Source organism: Leptosomus discolor, chromosome 7, assembly GCF_034619465.1.
Source record: "Leptosomus discolor isolate bLepDis1 chromosome 7, bLepDis1.hap2, whole genome shotgun sequence".
NCBI classification, from domain to species: Eukaryota; Metazoa; Chordata; class Aves; order Leptosomiformes; family Leptosomidae; genus Leptosomus; species Leptosomus discolor.
The window spans coordinates 20729822-20745041 of NC_141397.1; the positions used below are offsets into that span (position 1 = coordinate 20729822).

Consider the following 15220-nt stretch of genomic DNA (forward strand, 5'->3'; position numbering starts at 1 on the left):
CCTGTGTCTGAAAGAAAATGTACAGTCCTAGGAGATGCAACATCTGGACAGGACTTGTGTTAAAAAGGCCACCGCTACTGAGTGTTTTAAATCCTGTGCAGTTACGGGGATGAGCCCAGTCCCCTGAGTGTACTGTATGGGTAAGGAACATGAGTGTATCCTGGAGGGGAGAGGATGCTCTGTCCTTTAACGCCTTTGTCTGGCATTAGCAATGTGAGTTTGTTCCTCGCTTTGAGTCTAGCACCGTGTGGAAGCTGAGCCTTATCCAGCAGAAGCTTTAGCACTAGCTTGAGCTTGCAGGGCAGGGGCGGAAGAAAGAGAAACCCCTTCCTGCAGAGCAGGAACCAGCTACAGAAGAGCAACAACAGATTTTACTGTAGGCAAGTCTACCAGCTTGCTCTCACACAGCAGAGGATGTGCAAGAACTCCGCACTGAGAAGCGACAGTTCTGGCATCTCCCTTTTGTACTGTCAAAGATGCTCTGTTGAGACTTGCTACCTACCTCTCACTTCACCGGGGCCAGCACTCATACAGGACTCCATTGCCACTCTGCTTTAGCCTGAGCTAAAAACTTCACGCAGGTTTGTAGGGAAAATGTGAGTCGAATGAAATCTTAATTCTGTAGGGATGAATCTGTGCTGGGTGCGTGCTCCAAAAGCCAAGGATGACCACAAAGAATCTAATCTGTTTTTTGCTCAGCTCGTGCCTATGCTGTTCCCTCTGTTGGTCTGTTGCAATAATCATCAGAAACTTCTCTGCAAAAGAAGGTAAGTCACACTGTGACACACTTGTCACAGATTTCCTAGCCCAGATGGTCTTTGAGAGAACTGCAGTCAGAAAGGCGTGTGTTTTCAATGCCCTTTTAAAGCCAGACACTTGCTAAGCAGCTGTCTGATGAAGGAAATGAAACAAAAGGATCTTGTACTTTCTGGAGAGGGCCAATAGCAGCCTTCTGTGGGAATAATTTTATCTGGTGCTCCTGTAACGTGTGCGCTCAATTTCCCAATAATCAAATGGCACCTGTGCTCCAAAATAAGATTTAAATGCTACCTTTTTGCTTGGAAAACTGCCAAACCAACCTGAATGGCAAAGAACTTCCTATGGCTGTTTTAAAAACACCCTCTCCCCAGCTGTCAAATGTAGTGGAATTAAGTCTGCCTTTTGTAAAAAGACAAAAAATAATGCATTTTAGGATCAGTGAGGCAGTCAGTATTTAAATTAAAAACTTGGTTATCTTCAATCCTCTTCAGATACAACGTATATAGATCTTCTAGAGGAAAAGCACACCCAGTCTGCTTCTAAAGAAGGTTGTTCTGTGCTAATGCCACTTCCACTATTAAGAACGCTGACCCTACTGCTGTTGCTGAAGCTGGCTGAGCGCTCAATTCATTCACTAGTTTCAACTTGCAAGAAAAGTTCCTTTTCAAGGATGTCTCGTCTAAGGGGATCAGCAAGTGCATTTCTTGCTGCCGTGGTTTATGAGGGGCAGAGGTTTAAATGATCCTTCCCCTACAGGCTGAATACTTGTAAAAATGACAAGAATAAAACACTTCTTTGCTGGGGGAGTGGTGGTGGGTAGTTCCCTACTTCCTTGCACCAGCAAGTGAGACTACCTCAGGAGATACAGAGAATCTCACAGTGCACAAAGAAAACCTTTCGCACCTGCTATGCGAAGGGCGAGCTGCGCTGTCTGTACGCTGCTGCTGACCCGGATCAAGCTAGCTCTTACCACTAGGAGGAAGAAAGCCTGTTACATTGTGCTGTAGTATTATGCACTAAAGTAATACAGATGGGAAATAACAGCTCTCAAAGTACATGTAACAAGAGTGAAGCCGTTGTTTTTCTTTTAGAAAGAGCTAAAGCCAGAATCTTCCTTTTCCTTTGCTCCTATGTACATATTCCAACAAGCCAAACATGTTCCTCTGGAATACTACATGCTCAGCAGTGCTAAGTTTACATTAGATGTGAGAACTAGTTCAATGCTGAAAACACTCAAGAGAGCAGCACAAACATGTAGTAAAAGCTATTTGGTCCTGAGACTGAATAAGCAGAATACACAAGAGCATTTTTTCTTAAATGTTTACTTTTACGAATAAAATCTTAAACCCATATACCCTGGAGTTTGGGAGAAGAGAATTTAAATGTTAGTTTTTCCTCTCAACTTACTAGACTTTGATTGAAATGTAGAAAAACTGCAATAAATTGAATTCTGCCAGTTCAGTTGAGTATAAGCATTTTAGCTTGTTCACAAGCCTGCTGAACAGTGCTCACTCCACTACCAGAGCAGTAAACCCCATGGCTAACTGTCTGCCACAATTAACTGGCAAATCAGTGATTCAATGCTTTTGGCTATAACTTAGAATGTAATTTTCTTTTATGCATATGTGTAGTAAGAGTTATTCACCTGTTCTCAGACTGTAGGACAGATGAAAACCACCTCCTTAAACAGTAATGCACAGCTCTGTCTCCTCACTGCAGCTGTGATACCTTAAGAGGAGTAGCACTGTTAAAATCTAAGAAAAAAGGACCCTCTTGTTGAGGCAGGAATGTGGTGGGGATGATGTTGTAAACTCCAGCAAATATGTTCTCCACTTCCAAGTAGCAAAATCCACACCTATGATAAAAGAAACTACCTGTTAGAACTAAGGTCTAAAGCATGTTTCAAACCTCTATGACTTCATTAAGTGAATATTACCTGTAGTCACCACTGCTCTTTTTCTGAAAGCCATAGGAACCAGGATCTCCTACTGTCGAGACAGTGACGAGTTCAAAACCAACGCTGTATTGCCTGCAAGTGATGTGACAGACTGTTACTTTTGTTGTTTGGGTTGCCAGGATTACTACGATTTTTAGATTAAAAACTACACAGTGTAACTGGAAGACATCTAAAGTTTTGTCACATTTGTGACAGAAATGTTAAGTCAAACTTACCATGAAATGCATGTAGAATTTGGAGGAAGACAGAACGCAGTTCAGGTTCAGAACTGGACTATATGGAACAGGCCTGCTGGCAGCCTGCCTCTGCATTTGAGCAGATTTGAAGTAGTTCAACTTGTGGTGACACACTCCTGTGCCACGTGGCACAGACCCTGCGGTGGGATCTGATCGCTGTCAGAGGAATCAGTGTTGGTGATCTCAGCCGAATTTCTCATGTTGCGCTATAACCCGGGACAGTTTATCTACTACCTGTTAATGCAGGTGACATCACCACTGCCCCACCATTCAGACTACCCAAATATGATCTGCAAGCGCAGAAGAAAAAAGCATACAAACCCACCGCTCAGCTAGTGGAACAGTACAGCCACACCTTTGCACTCGTCCTCATTTCATGAGAAGGAGTTTCCTCCAAGAGGGGAGGATGGACAGAAAAGTGCTGCCATTTTGTGGGGCCCACTGTACAGCTTTGCAAAAGATAAACGCCTGCCTGCATGGCAGGAGAGGCTGCCATTTAGAAGCGCTGTAAGCTGGTAGTTTGAGGTAGGTCACGAATGTTGCCGTCTATCTGCTCGATAGGGCACTGACATCCAATACTTCTCCTGGCCTGCTAGTGGCAGAGTAAAAAACGCAGTTTTGGAGCTGAAGCTACTGCACAGGCCATTGCTCGAGAGCCTGCAAGGGTTTAGTATCCTGCATCTTAACCCTACTGCAAAAGAAAAGGGATTATGATCCTCTTTAAGAGGGAAAAAAGTCTTTTCTACCTTCTTCCCTTCTATGCAAAGTGTAGCTCTGCTCAGACCCCAAAACTAGAGAGAAAGAAGGTTCCTGCTTTCCTTGGAGGTCGAGGACTTCCTCAGTAGCAAATGTGCGGGTTTAAACCACTAGTGATGGTGAAGTTCGAAACATAAGCCTGAGCCACCTCCCATACCTTGCCTTTTGGCTTTCCAGGGAGCTTCCCACCCTCCCCATGGAAGACACTGACAAAGCTTTATCTTTAGCATGTAATACTCTCTACAGACCTTGGTCCCCGTAGTTCAATTAGTAATGGTCCATTCTTGTCCAGCTGGAATTGATAAATGGGGTTATTTTTGTAGGTGTCTCTGAAATTTCCACATCCTCCAGCACTGTGACCTTTCCACTGTCCATTGACCTGGAAGAAGTCAAAAGTACAGAAAATACTTTATATCCTGAGGATTTGTATTGCTTATTTATGCACACAAACAAGACTAGAGGCTCCTCTCCTCTCGCTTCAGAGGTCACCGATTTCGGTAATCTCTCCTAATTTTTAAAGTGCAAGTGAAAGACTGTGTTAAGTATTCAGAAAGTTTTACTGCAGTCCTCCACCCAGCTTTATCAAAGCCTTAGATCCCTTAGAAGTGTACATTACTTTTTCAGCTAATATTTAATAAATAACAAGTGACTTTCTGACTATGACAAGCTGCATCCAACAAAAGAGCTACATTCCCATCTATCCCATGACTACTGAAGTACACAGGTTATTTTTTTTGCTCAGACCCTCCTCTGCTGCGCTCAGTGAGAAACAGCAGCGGCCCGGGAAGCGCACCACCACTTGTGTTGTAACCTTTGCTTTTGAAACCACTGCCTCCAGCCCTGTCCATTCACCTCTACACCCTCCTCTGAGAGCCAGCATTACAGGGACAAGATACCCGTAAGGACAGATTCTGCAAGGACAAAGACATACAAGAGGAAAAATGCCGCTCAGGCGTTGAGAAACAGGCCATCTGGCCGCCAGTTCCTCCTGCTAGTCACTAAACTGAAAGGTTAGCCTTGCAAGACATGCCAGGCATTCACACAAATTTATAGCTGAGATCCATTTCTCCTGTTACTCCCCTCCCCTCTCTGTCAAATCAGCAAGAAACAACATTTTTTTCTTGCAATTTAATTTCTTTACTCAGTGTCCAAAAACCTCAAACATGGCAAGTTTGGAAGCAAGGGGGATTTCTCTCCTGACTATGCTGCTAGCTGTGTGCTGTAGCTTCCCAGGCCTTTTCCACCTCTGCTGCACTTAGTTCCAGGAATGTCCCCAGGGCTTGGCAAGCCTCAGAGGCGAGCACTCAACTTCTTTAGCATAAGACATCTAACCCAACTTGCTTTTACTGGTAAACTGCGAATCCCTTACCTGCTTCGTTTTAAGTGTGATGACTGCTAAGCGAGCACCAGATAAACGTTAAGCACAGGCACCTAACTTTTTGTATTTGATCATAAAGACAGAGCTGGCCTTGCATAGACAGGACACGCCTTTTATTTGAATACTAGACAGACATCTTCAAATAATTAACAGGATGTTGCCACATACTTGATTTTCTTTTGAAATTCAATACAGATATCCTGCCCCAGACCAGGCTGGTCACCTTCAATGAGTTTTTGACCTCTTAAAGCACTCCCCCAAAATAAGACCAGTTTTTAAGAGCTAAAAAGACAATGGTTTCCAGAAGAACCAAGCAGATCATCTTGCTGGTCCCAGGAATCTCTCTAGCCCCTTACATTCTCCAGGGTAGGCTGGCTTCAAGGGGCTGTTCCAGAAATAACAGCTGGTACGAAATGCTGCCTGAACCCGAGAGCCTAGCTGCGAGCCAGCGTGTCCCACGACCGCAGGGAGTAATGTAATCCTTGGCTTCAGGCACGAGCGTCCTAGAAAACAGGCTGTTCCACGGTGCCTCAAACTACCTTCGTTTCTCTCTTCCTGAAGAAGTTACTGTTTGGACAGAAGACTCCTGCCTACAGTAGGGTTCCCCAGGGTATCCACAGTAGGTACAGAGCTTAAAGTTAACAGCTGCTGGCTTATTCTTTCTTGAGGATAAAATTGCTAATACACAAAAATACATGCAAGTTACTTCATCCTGTGAGCTCCTGGCTATATTTACACTTCAGCTGAAGGTGTAACTGCAGCTCATGTTGACAGCAGAGCTATGAACAGCAGCTGGCCCCAAAACTGCCTGTGCTTCTGACTTAACTTCAGTCACAGTTTTGCTCTTGCCCCTGGCTGCTGTACCCTTGGGGAGCATTTCCATGTGAAATGTACCACGGGAATATTGCCCTGCGCCTGTTCGGCAATGCGAGTGCTTAATGCAGTGGTTACAGGCCTTTGAGGCGTCTTTGCAAAATTTAGGAGCAGGAATGTATCGCAATATTGCCATCCTAAATCTGTTCATCAGTCTCGCTACTGGTGCCTTTGGTTTGTCATTCCTGATTTTGTCCCACCATGCCAAGAGTTCTTCCAAGAAAATGATGCAATCCTCTCAAGGGAAAACGAGCAATGCTCTTGCAGTACTAGCACAACCTGATCTCTGCAGAGTAATTACATATTAGGGTACAGGTTGTTATTCCGAAGGCCGGTCTATTCTGCAGAGGATTTACAGCGTACCTGCGACGGCAGAGCTGGAACAACACACTGTGACTGAAGGTGGAGCTCATGTACCAACTGCCCGTGAACGTTAAGCCACCATCCATCCAGAGGGGTGTGAACCGTGAGCCAGCCCAAGGCCCTTTGTGTTGGCACGAATTACGCTCACAGTGCAGCTAACTGTTTGGCAAATCGTACGTAACCTAAGTGCAGGATGGGTCTGGTGCTAACGATGCTTAGATTCAGCTTTAGTTAAGAAGGTTCATTTGTTAGCAGATGGCCTGAGCTGGCATTTCTGGGCAGTAGTATAAAAATACATTTAAAAACCTTGTACATCTCAAATATGGAAAAGCCAAACCAGACTTATTATCCAGTGACCCACAAAGCAAAATATTTCTTTACCCGTTTGGAAATGGTGTAAGGTGTAGGAATCTTGGAAAAGGTGAACTTGCACAAGGAATACACCTGTGTTGTAAAAGAAGCAGCTGGTCACATATTCATCTTGCGCTTTTCATATGAAATCATGACACGTTAAAAGCAGCAGAATTTCCCACACATCATTTTTAGGTACTTGCTCACTACACGCCTGTATTACTCATCAGACAACCCTGTCTGAAACTCAAAATCTAGAATAGTGCTGGGACTAACAACTTATTTCTACTTAATTTTTCTTTGAAAAAACAAAATGGAAAATGATCTGCATTTACTTTTCCATGACAAAGAGAGACCTCTGGCATTGATCATCACATGACCCAGCAGTTACAGAAAAACCCAAATACTGAGTCCAAGGACTTAGAGAAGTCAAAAAACTTTAAATCTTAACTGGGACCTAAAATAGGTGTATTTCATATACATAGAGAGCCAATGCTCTGCCTGTATACAGGTAGTAATTTTTTATTCTAGGAAAAAAAAAAGTATTTTGCAGCTGATTTCATTACTAAAGTTTCCTTACTAAAACTATACACACTATATTGTCTTAACTACAGATGGAGAACGTTATCAGACACTTCATGCAGTGGTTCTGCTCCATCAGTCACAGCCTCCCTCCCCAAGTAACTGTATCGATCCAGAAGTACACTTTTAAAATCAAACTTACAAATAAAGGACACTTTCTAGTTTAATTGTTTACATTCATTGTGAAACCAACAGTACATACCCTAATGGTGTAATGGATAGTGTTTTGTTTCTCATACTGGGACACCACCAAGGTAAACGTATGGGGCCCTGGAGAGGTCAGCTTTATCTTGGTCAGATAATGAGGACTGTTGATCCGAATACCATCAATATACGGAGGAGGATCAGCTGAAAAAGAGGACAAACACTTTTCCCCAATCAAAAATCCCCCAGCTTGCTAAACGTCTTTGCCATTTCATATCAGTGCATTCTGCCAGGAAAGTCATATTGTTGGTATCAAGGCCGGACCATCAGCAGACCTGAGTGCTCTCAAAAGAACAGAGCCTCAAGATTTGCTCATAAAAAGGACAAGTTATCTTAAAAGCAAGTACCATTTTCAGGAGAGGTACATCACACATGAGAGGACACAAATTCTGCCCTTGACAGTACAGCTTAAATCCCGTGACTTGCAAGGACTGCTTATCCATCTCCCACCAACGTCGCTACTCAAAGGAGACCTACTGTGATTACTTCGTCCTTTACAGAGAGAGATATGGAATGTTTGAGCACTCTCTAAAAAAATCTCTCTGAGGACTCTGTTCCTTCTCCGTTGGCTGGACAGTTGCAGAATGCAAGCTGCCAAAATCCTTGGCCACAGGGTAAACAAGACTTTAAACCACGTTAATTTCTGTAACTAAGTCACACACACTTTCTCTCCAAATCCTTGTGATCATTACACAGGTGTAGTTGCATCCCAGTACCAATGCACATGCACTACTTATTATAAACATCCCAAATATTTGCTTTTATAGTTAGACAATGTAATTTGTTATTTGGCCTCTAATTGGTTCTTTCCAGACTTCTTTTAATTCCAGTGAAGCAGGAACAAGTCTAGCCAATTACTTCAATAGGCCCAGAATCAGGTCCTTTTATTTTTTTCCACAAAGCAACATGGAAGAGGGGAAAGGATTAATATAAAACAATGAGCAGCTTAGGAATGGGAAATCTCAGCCTCACTGCCAAAGGATTAACCTGCTTTGTTCTGATCTCATTTTAACAGATGGTAAAAATAATACTGCAGCTTGACCAATCTATTTCCGTGGAAAAAGGTTTAAATGAGTTTGAGCTCGTGAGACTAAAAGTTTATAAAAGACTTTGGGTAGCGAGACAAAACATATGAATCATCCAGTCCTGCTAGCGGTCTTGCTGGTAGACTGTCTCTTTCAAGCACAAGGGAACAATCCCCTCCACTACACAAATGCGTTTGGTTTGCCTACTTAAGAATGTTTTCAGTGAGACAGCACGTAAAATAAGCACTGCTACAAGTACCAGCAACACCAGAAGCATGTCCTGGGCTGTAAGGAGAAGCAGATGCTTCAACAAGATCAGCTCTTACAAAAAGAGATGGAGATTTGGTCAGGTCTCAACAGATGCTTTCCGCAGAAAGACACCTTGCGTTCTAGGGCAACCGGTCAGCAGAGCTCATTGAACAAGACCGGAGACGAACAATGCAACCCGTACCAGCCATTCCGACAGGAAAAACACCCAACCGCAAATTCCGCTCTTTGGTGACAAGAGCTGTAAAAGCTACTCTCCAATGACCTGTTGCCCATGCAGCAACCCGAATGCCACCCTGGTTCTAAAGATGTCGCCTATCTGTAAAAGCAACAGGGCAAATCCGACCTGCCTTAGGATGCACCTTCACTGAATTATTCCAAGGAATATTTTTACAGAGATCTTGTAACTTGATGTAAAGAATAAATAAAACCATGACATAATTAGCTCTACCTTAAGGCTGCAGTCTACCCTATCCATTCAACCCGGACACTACCCTCACTTTCTGTGTCTCAACCTGCGTTTCACATCTGCTACCTGTCTTGAAATAAAACATATGTGGCCTTTTTGCAGCTACAACAAAGCTCCAAAAGCCAAGCCCCTTCTTCTCAAGGTAGGTAGAATCTGACCTATAACGACAAAGAGTAATACTCTGATAAAATTTGAACATTTAAATGTTTTTCTTAAACATTCCGCACCTGATACTTTGAAATATGTTGAAATGTTCAGCTGGACCTCCTGAGCTTGCTTAGGTACTTTCCTAAGCCAAGTTCATAGAACATTGAACCTTGATTATTTTCACTTAGTGGAAGCTGTAAACCTTTACATAATTTTGCAAATCTGAGAAATAATTATGCTGTCAGATAAACAGAAGCACAACATCTCTTTGCTCGAAGCATTAACTACCGCCACTACAAAAATCAGCAGCAATAAAGAAAATGCTGTGCCAAATTAAATGTCAGCAGGACTAGGCAGACCTTGCAGGCTGCTTCCAACTCGAACAGCTTGGCTTGTTCCTTCAGCCCGGACTGCTGGAGGTGGTCAAACAGGGTGAAACGACTATTCCAGAAGACTGACCTCTTAGAGTGAGGCATCTAGTTTTAAAGCAAAAAGTGGTTTCCCTCTCCACAAAATCCTTTGCAATTCTTCATTTATTTCTATAATCTTCTTGACAATTAAGGTGCACTAACCTGGATAGTAAACTTTTTTGCCATCAGTCTTGTATACAACCATTGTAATGAATTCCCGATTGTGTGCAAAGTCATCCTATAAAAACACAAATCAAGTAGAGTTGTACACTTCTGTGGAATGTAATCAATGCTTAAGCAGAATCAAGTATGCATTCTATCATCCCCTTTGATCACCACATCACTGACATTTGTATTTACCGAGATACCCGATCCAATTATTTAAAAAAACAAAACAAAACAAAACCCCCAAAATAAACAAACTGCCACTAGTTTCACTTATAACAGTTCAGAATTATTTCACTACCTTTATGGTGGAGAATACAATCACCTCACTCAAATTTCCACTCTGGGTCTATTTCAACAATCTTGTATACAATAACATGTACCTGCTGAATTTAAAATTTACACATATACACAGGTGTACATTCTTGAACATGAAAATATAAGCAGTAATATACCAATACCACAGAAAGCTATACAAAAAGAGTTACAGAAGATGTTATAGAACTCATCATACAGAAAACGTGAGAAAAAGAACCCGGCACCTTATCTGTGATGTGCCTGCTAAGCAGAACCCAGACGGCAGCACCACCTTGCGGACACTGGACCTCTAGCTTGTACTGAGGGTTGTTAGCCAGGCTGTAGGCATCCTTCACCGGACCTTGCTTTGCATCCCAAGTGCTAAAAGTAACACAGACACGTTATTAGACGAGCAAGATGCTAATTCGTGCTTTGAAAACTAATTCCAAACCCTACATATGTCCCAAGCTCCCTACTAGCAGTACTGACAGCTGATTTTCTACTGGAATCTGTGACACTGGTCACACAATACAGTCGCATCAGAAGCCTAACCTTACAACTCTGGTTCTATAAACGACATCGCTACAATACAAGTGTGGTGATAAAAATATAGTAAATGCAAACAGCTTGGCTGTCTCCTGTGGTGACTACAACCATACAAAGCACAGAAAAAGCTGAACCACTTCAGGAGCCAGGTCATGACTGCACACATCAATATGAAGTGAAAAACACCCGTGCTTTTGTCACTGTAGAAATCCATATATAAGCCATGCCTGGTTTCAAAAGGTTGCAAAATTTTCTTCCTCCATTTTTTTTTATTGGGGTAATTTTTATTTTAAAATTTGATCTGTTTCATGTTTGGTTACTGCATGAAGCGCTCAAGATCTTTGAGGTACCCTACTGCAAAATCTGCCTGCTGCCTCCTGACTGTCTACTACACAGGGAAAATACAGCGTAAAACAATAAAACTTGCTGATGACTGAATGCCAGGTGTGGCATGCTGGAAGCAGGAGCGGATGGAGCTATTCGAAAGTCCTGTTGATCATCCCACACTTCCATAACCGAAGAGCATGTGTGGAAGGCTGTGCTACCAACTGAGTTTCAAATTACCACCATCATTACTCAACTTTTTATGGCAACTGCCACTGTGCTAGGCATTTCCCTACACAGATGTACGACAATCACTAACAATATAAGGAAAGACAGACGAGTAGATGAGCTTTGAGATTAGCATACACATTACCTCATCTTGCTACATCACCGCAGTTGATTTTAGAATTAATCTGAACACAAAGATGGAAGGAGCCTTTACAGATAAGCTCAGCAGTTGCACTATGGATGAAGGAGCTTGTGCAGAGCTAACGCACGCAGAAACAGCGTGGATGCAGTAGCAAAGTGAAGTATAGCACAGTGGAAAAATAGAGAAACCCTTGCTTTCTGGCACCTGGCCAGGAAAATTAATTCCAAATAAAAACGAGGTCAGTCAAGCACTGTCTGGTCACTGGTTGAAGACAGACTGCATAAAAATCTGATTTCTTTTCCGATAGAGAGATGTGTGACTGAGGTCAGAACCTGGTTACACAAGCTTGGGTCCACAGACAGCAACGTCACAAAGGTCACTGGCGTTTCAACAACGTTACAGAAGTAGTCAAAAACAAAACCTGGGCTGAGAATTTCAAAGTGTAAAGTCAGGCTTAAGAGAACACGGTTGGAGTTCAACCGCTTCAGCTGTAAGTAGGAAGAATGGAAGGAAGGAAACAACACATCACAACCTTCAGTGAGATACAGACACAATAGTTTTAGATCTTGGACCAACCTGTGAATACATGTAGATTCTTTAAAAAGACTTGGGTTCCAACTCAAATAAATAACATCATAGTACTGGCACAGGTCCTCCCAGGCAATCCAGAAAATGCCTAAAAAGGAGACACTGTTATGGTTTCCTTGCCAGACACCTTAGCTTTACTTGTTTTTCAAAAGCCTCTTTCAGGCAAATGATATAGCTTATATACACCATAAAACTTAGTAGTAATGTCTGCATTGCCCAGATTTCTAAATTTAAACTTAACCCTCAAATCAAACAAGTTAAACCAAGAAAAACCAGTTAGTCTCTGCCTGTCATCAAGCACTTCCTGAAGCTGTCAGAACGCTTTTCATTCTCAAGCACTAAACTGAAGGTATGAGAGAATCTGTTGCATTGAAAGAGACATCATTAGTTAATGGACCTGCCTTCCCCTTTCCCGGGTTTCTGAAAGAAACCTAAACAAGGCAAACCCAAATATAGGCAAATAGGTTCCCCCAATTCAACAACCTACTTCAGCAGTCATCCAGCACAACCAAGTATTCAACCAACACGTAAGTTTGAATGTATTTCTGAGATACTTCATCCAACGCCTACGTGACTTGCTTCATCCCCCTGAATCTGCTTCATCTTTACAACATTCTCATGCATTTATTCTAATTCTCCATAGCTCCCTTAATTGCAACTCCAGCCAACAGCAACGCCTGCAAGCTGACAGATTTCTGATGAAACGAACTCTCAAAAAGGTAACAGCCTTATAATTCGAGTCTCTGACACAGGCAGTTACAGATCCTGCAGCACTAAAAAAAATAAATAGAAATGCAGTCCTAATAGCTACATGCTTAGACAACAAGACCAGAGTGTAAATCCAGTCAGAAGAAACAACTACCTTAAAATTACTCATGTAATTTTATATGAATTTTAACTACTAAACATTATGGATACAAATCCCTTACTAAATGAATTGGTAAATAAATAATGAGTTAATCTCTCATAGCTGTCACAAAGCCAGGGCTGCTGCTCTTAGACCCTAATCAAAAGTTTTCCATCCGCATTGGCACAGAGTGGCTCCCTCAGAGAGGTGCACAGCAGCAACCAGGGCACGACGAGAAGAGCTGGCATCTCTCTCGGAATGTAAACCGCAGCTTCTGCAGAACTGCAGCGGTCCGCCCTTCCGCCAGCCAGCCCCCCCGACCTTCAGAGGCTGCACTCTGCTGCTCCCTAGGTAAGGTGGGACAAGGCAACACCGGGCACCATCCCAAGGGGTTTCTCTGGACAGTGACCTAGCAGTACCGCCGTCTCAAAGACGGATCTCAACCTGCTTTTACAGCCGGAAGCAGAGTGTATGTAAGGGTTTGTTTACAGATATCTTAAGGTAAAGCAGGGGGGAAAACCCCCCACTTGCCTCCAGTGCATAAGCTCATATCCAGGCAAGGCTAATTTAAATACCACTTACAGTCAGCATCTTGACACATATTGGCAAATGCTGGAGGAAAAAACCCACAGAAAGCCTATTCGCAGATTAAAAAGCAGCATTATACAGCTTACTGTCAGTGTTATCTTTGCACTGAACTCCCCCACGCTCAGATACCGAGACAGAAGACTTAAGCAAGGAGGTAATTTCTTGTCAATGAATTTGAGATATATTGAACAGTCCAGATTACTCAAACCCCAGACAAACCTGAAATGACAGATTTAAATACATAAGTACTTCCTAAACTTTTGGGCTATTTAGTTTCTAGTATTTGTTTTACTCTCCCTCTCCTTGTGCTTAAGCATTTCTTTCCACCTTCCTGCAGGGATACGCTAAAGATCTATATCATCTGACAAGATAGTGACTTTTTAAACCTTATTACCATTGTCTATTTTCTGAGCTGTTCTTGGATCAAAGTTCAAGTATTTTTGTAAATCTGGTGTCCAATTTCTTGTGTCATTTTCACTGTATCGTCCCTTCCAACGTAAGTGGCTCCAGGGATTTTTCAACTGAAGAAATCGAAGTCCCTAAAGAAATACAAAATAGAATTACTGGATTCCTCTTGTCAAGGTAATTTTTATATTTATGTTAACATGGAATATGGACCAATAACTCAAGGAAACACGGCATCATTAAGCTTTCTGGAATTTCCCAACGGAGCTCAAGACAAAATAAACTGTATTAGCCATTAGAGCAAAAAATCAGTAGCTACCCATCGCAGACAGGTTTCAAACAGGCATCTGAAAACACCTTCAGTTTTGCTGGATACCTTATATTCTCTTATATCCAAGACTGCATATGCATGGGTTGGAACTAAACCCCATTTTTCTCCTTCCTCTTCAGACATCACCCCTGTTGCTGTTGTGATAAGGACATCTCCCTTGTGAAATCTGTTCAAAGAGAGGTGAAAAACAGCTTAATTAAATTATTGCAAGTTGCAAACTAACATTTGCCAGACACTGTAATAGTATGTTTTCACACTGTCCATCAGTGTGACCCTGCTTTATAAACACTGGAGTACAGTATTTATATTTCTGTCAGCAGAAATCTCTCCTGAAAAAGTGGAACTATTTTCTTTCAGTATTTAAGTACAGGTTTTAAGTGAAAAAAATATTATTGTAATATAATTTCATAATTTCATATTTCTTAGAAATAAAAATTAGCATTTATTAACCTGACAGTCAATCTGTGTCATTTTTTAAAGCTACTTTTCACAGATCTTCAGCTGAACACAAATGTGGTTTCATCAACACTTAGCCAGTCACTGCATACAGCAATTCTGAAGGAGCTTCCCAAAACCTGAAGAATGAGAAGTTCATGCTTCTACACTTTCTCAGGTGCTTACTCTAAAGTTTTGTGTCCCCCAGCACAGGCCTTACAGGGCCTGAACTGTCAACGGAGTTCTGCAATTGTTCTGAATTGCAGTTGTTAATTCCACAACAGCTATTGTTGTGAAACCACACTAGCACGTTTCTGAGCCCAAGCTAAAACCCAAGTACATACTCAGTGTCCCTAGGCAGTTTACAGCGTCACTGGACTAAGCATCAACACATTTTCAGCCTGGCACAGGCGAACAACAGTGATGCTATAATAGCTAGATCCCAGCCTAACTGCAGTCACACTTCCAAACTACAATGCTGGAATATCTGAAAAGTCGTTGACAATCAGCTGAGAGCTCCTAACCAACTGAAAAAGCACTCTAGAAA

The 15220-nt window shown here is 42.2% G+C and overlaps 1 protein-coding gene across 6 annotated transcripts in view; it reads right to left on the reverse strand.

Moving 5' to 3' along the window:
- Positions 1–2110: 2110 nt before the first annotated feature.
- The window catches only part of CAPN7 (calpain 7), a 31721-nt gene continuing 18611 nt past the window's right edge, over positions 2111–15220 (reverse strand). For 2 of the 6 annotated variants that reach the window (XM_086468725.1, XM_086468724.1), the window contains 10 exons: positions 14284–14404; positions 13897–14041; positions 12056–12155; positions 10485–10620; positions 9940–10015; positions 7458–7603; positions 6704–6766; positions 3957–4087; positions 2696–2788; positions 2111–2614 (listed from right to left, as the gene is read on the reverse strand). In XM_086468725.1, the coding sequence (XP_086324851.1) occupies positions 2470–2614; positions 2696–2788; positions 3957–4087; positions 6704–6766; positions 7458–7603; positions 9940–10015; positions 10485–10620; positions 12056–12155; positions 13897–14041; positions 14284–14404 (1156 nt within the window). In that variant the 3' untranslated portion in view covers positions 2111–2469. The other 4 variants (XM_086468730.1, XM_086468727.1, XM_086468728.1 and 1 more) reach the window with 3 other exon arrangements.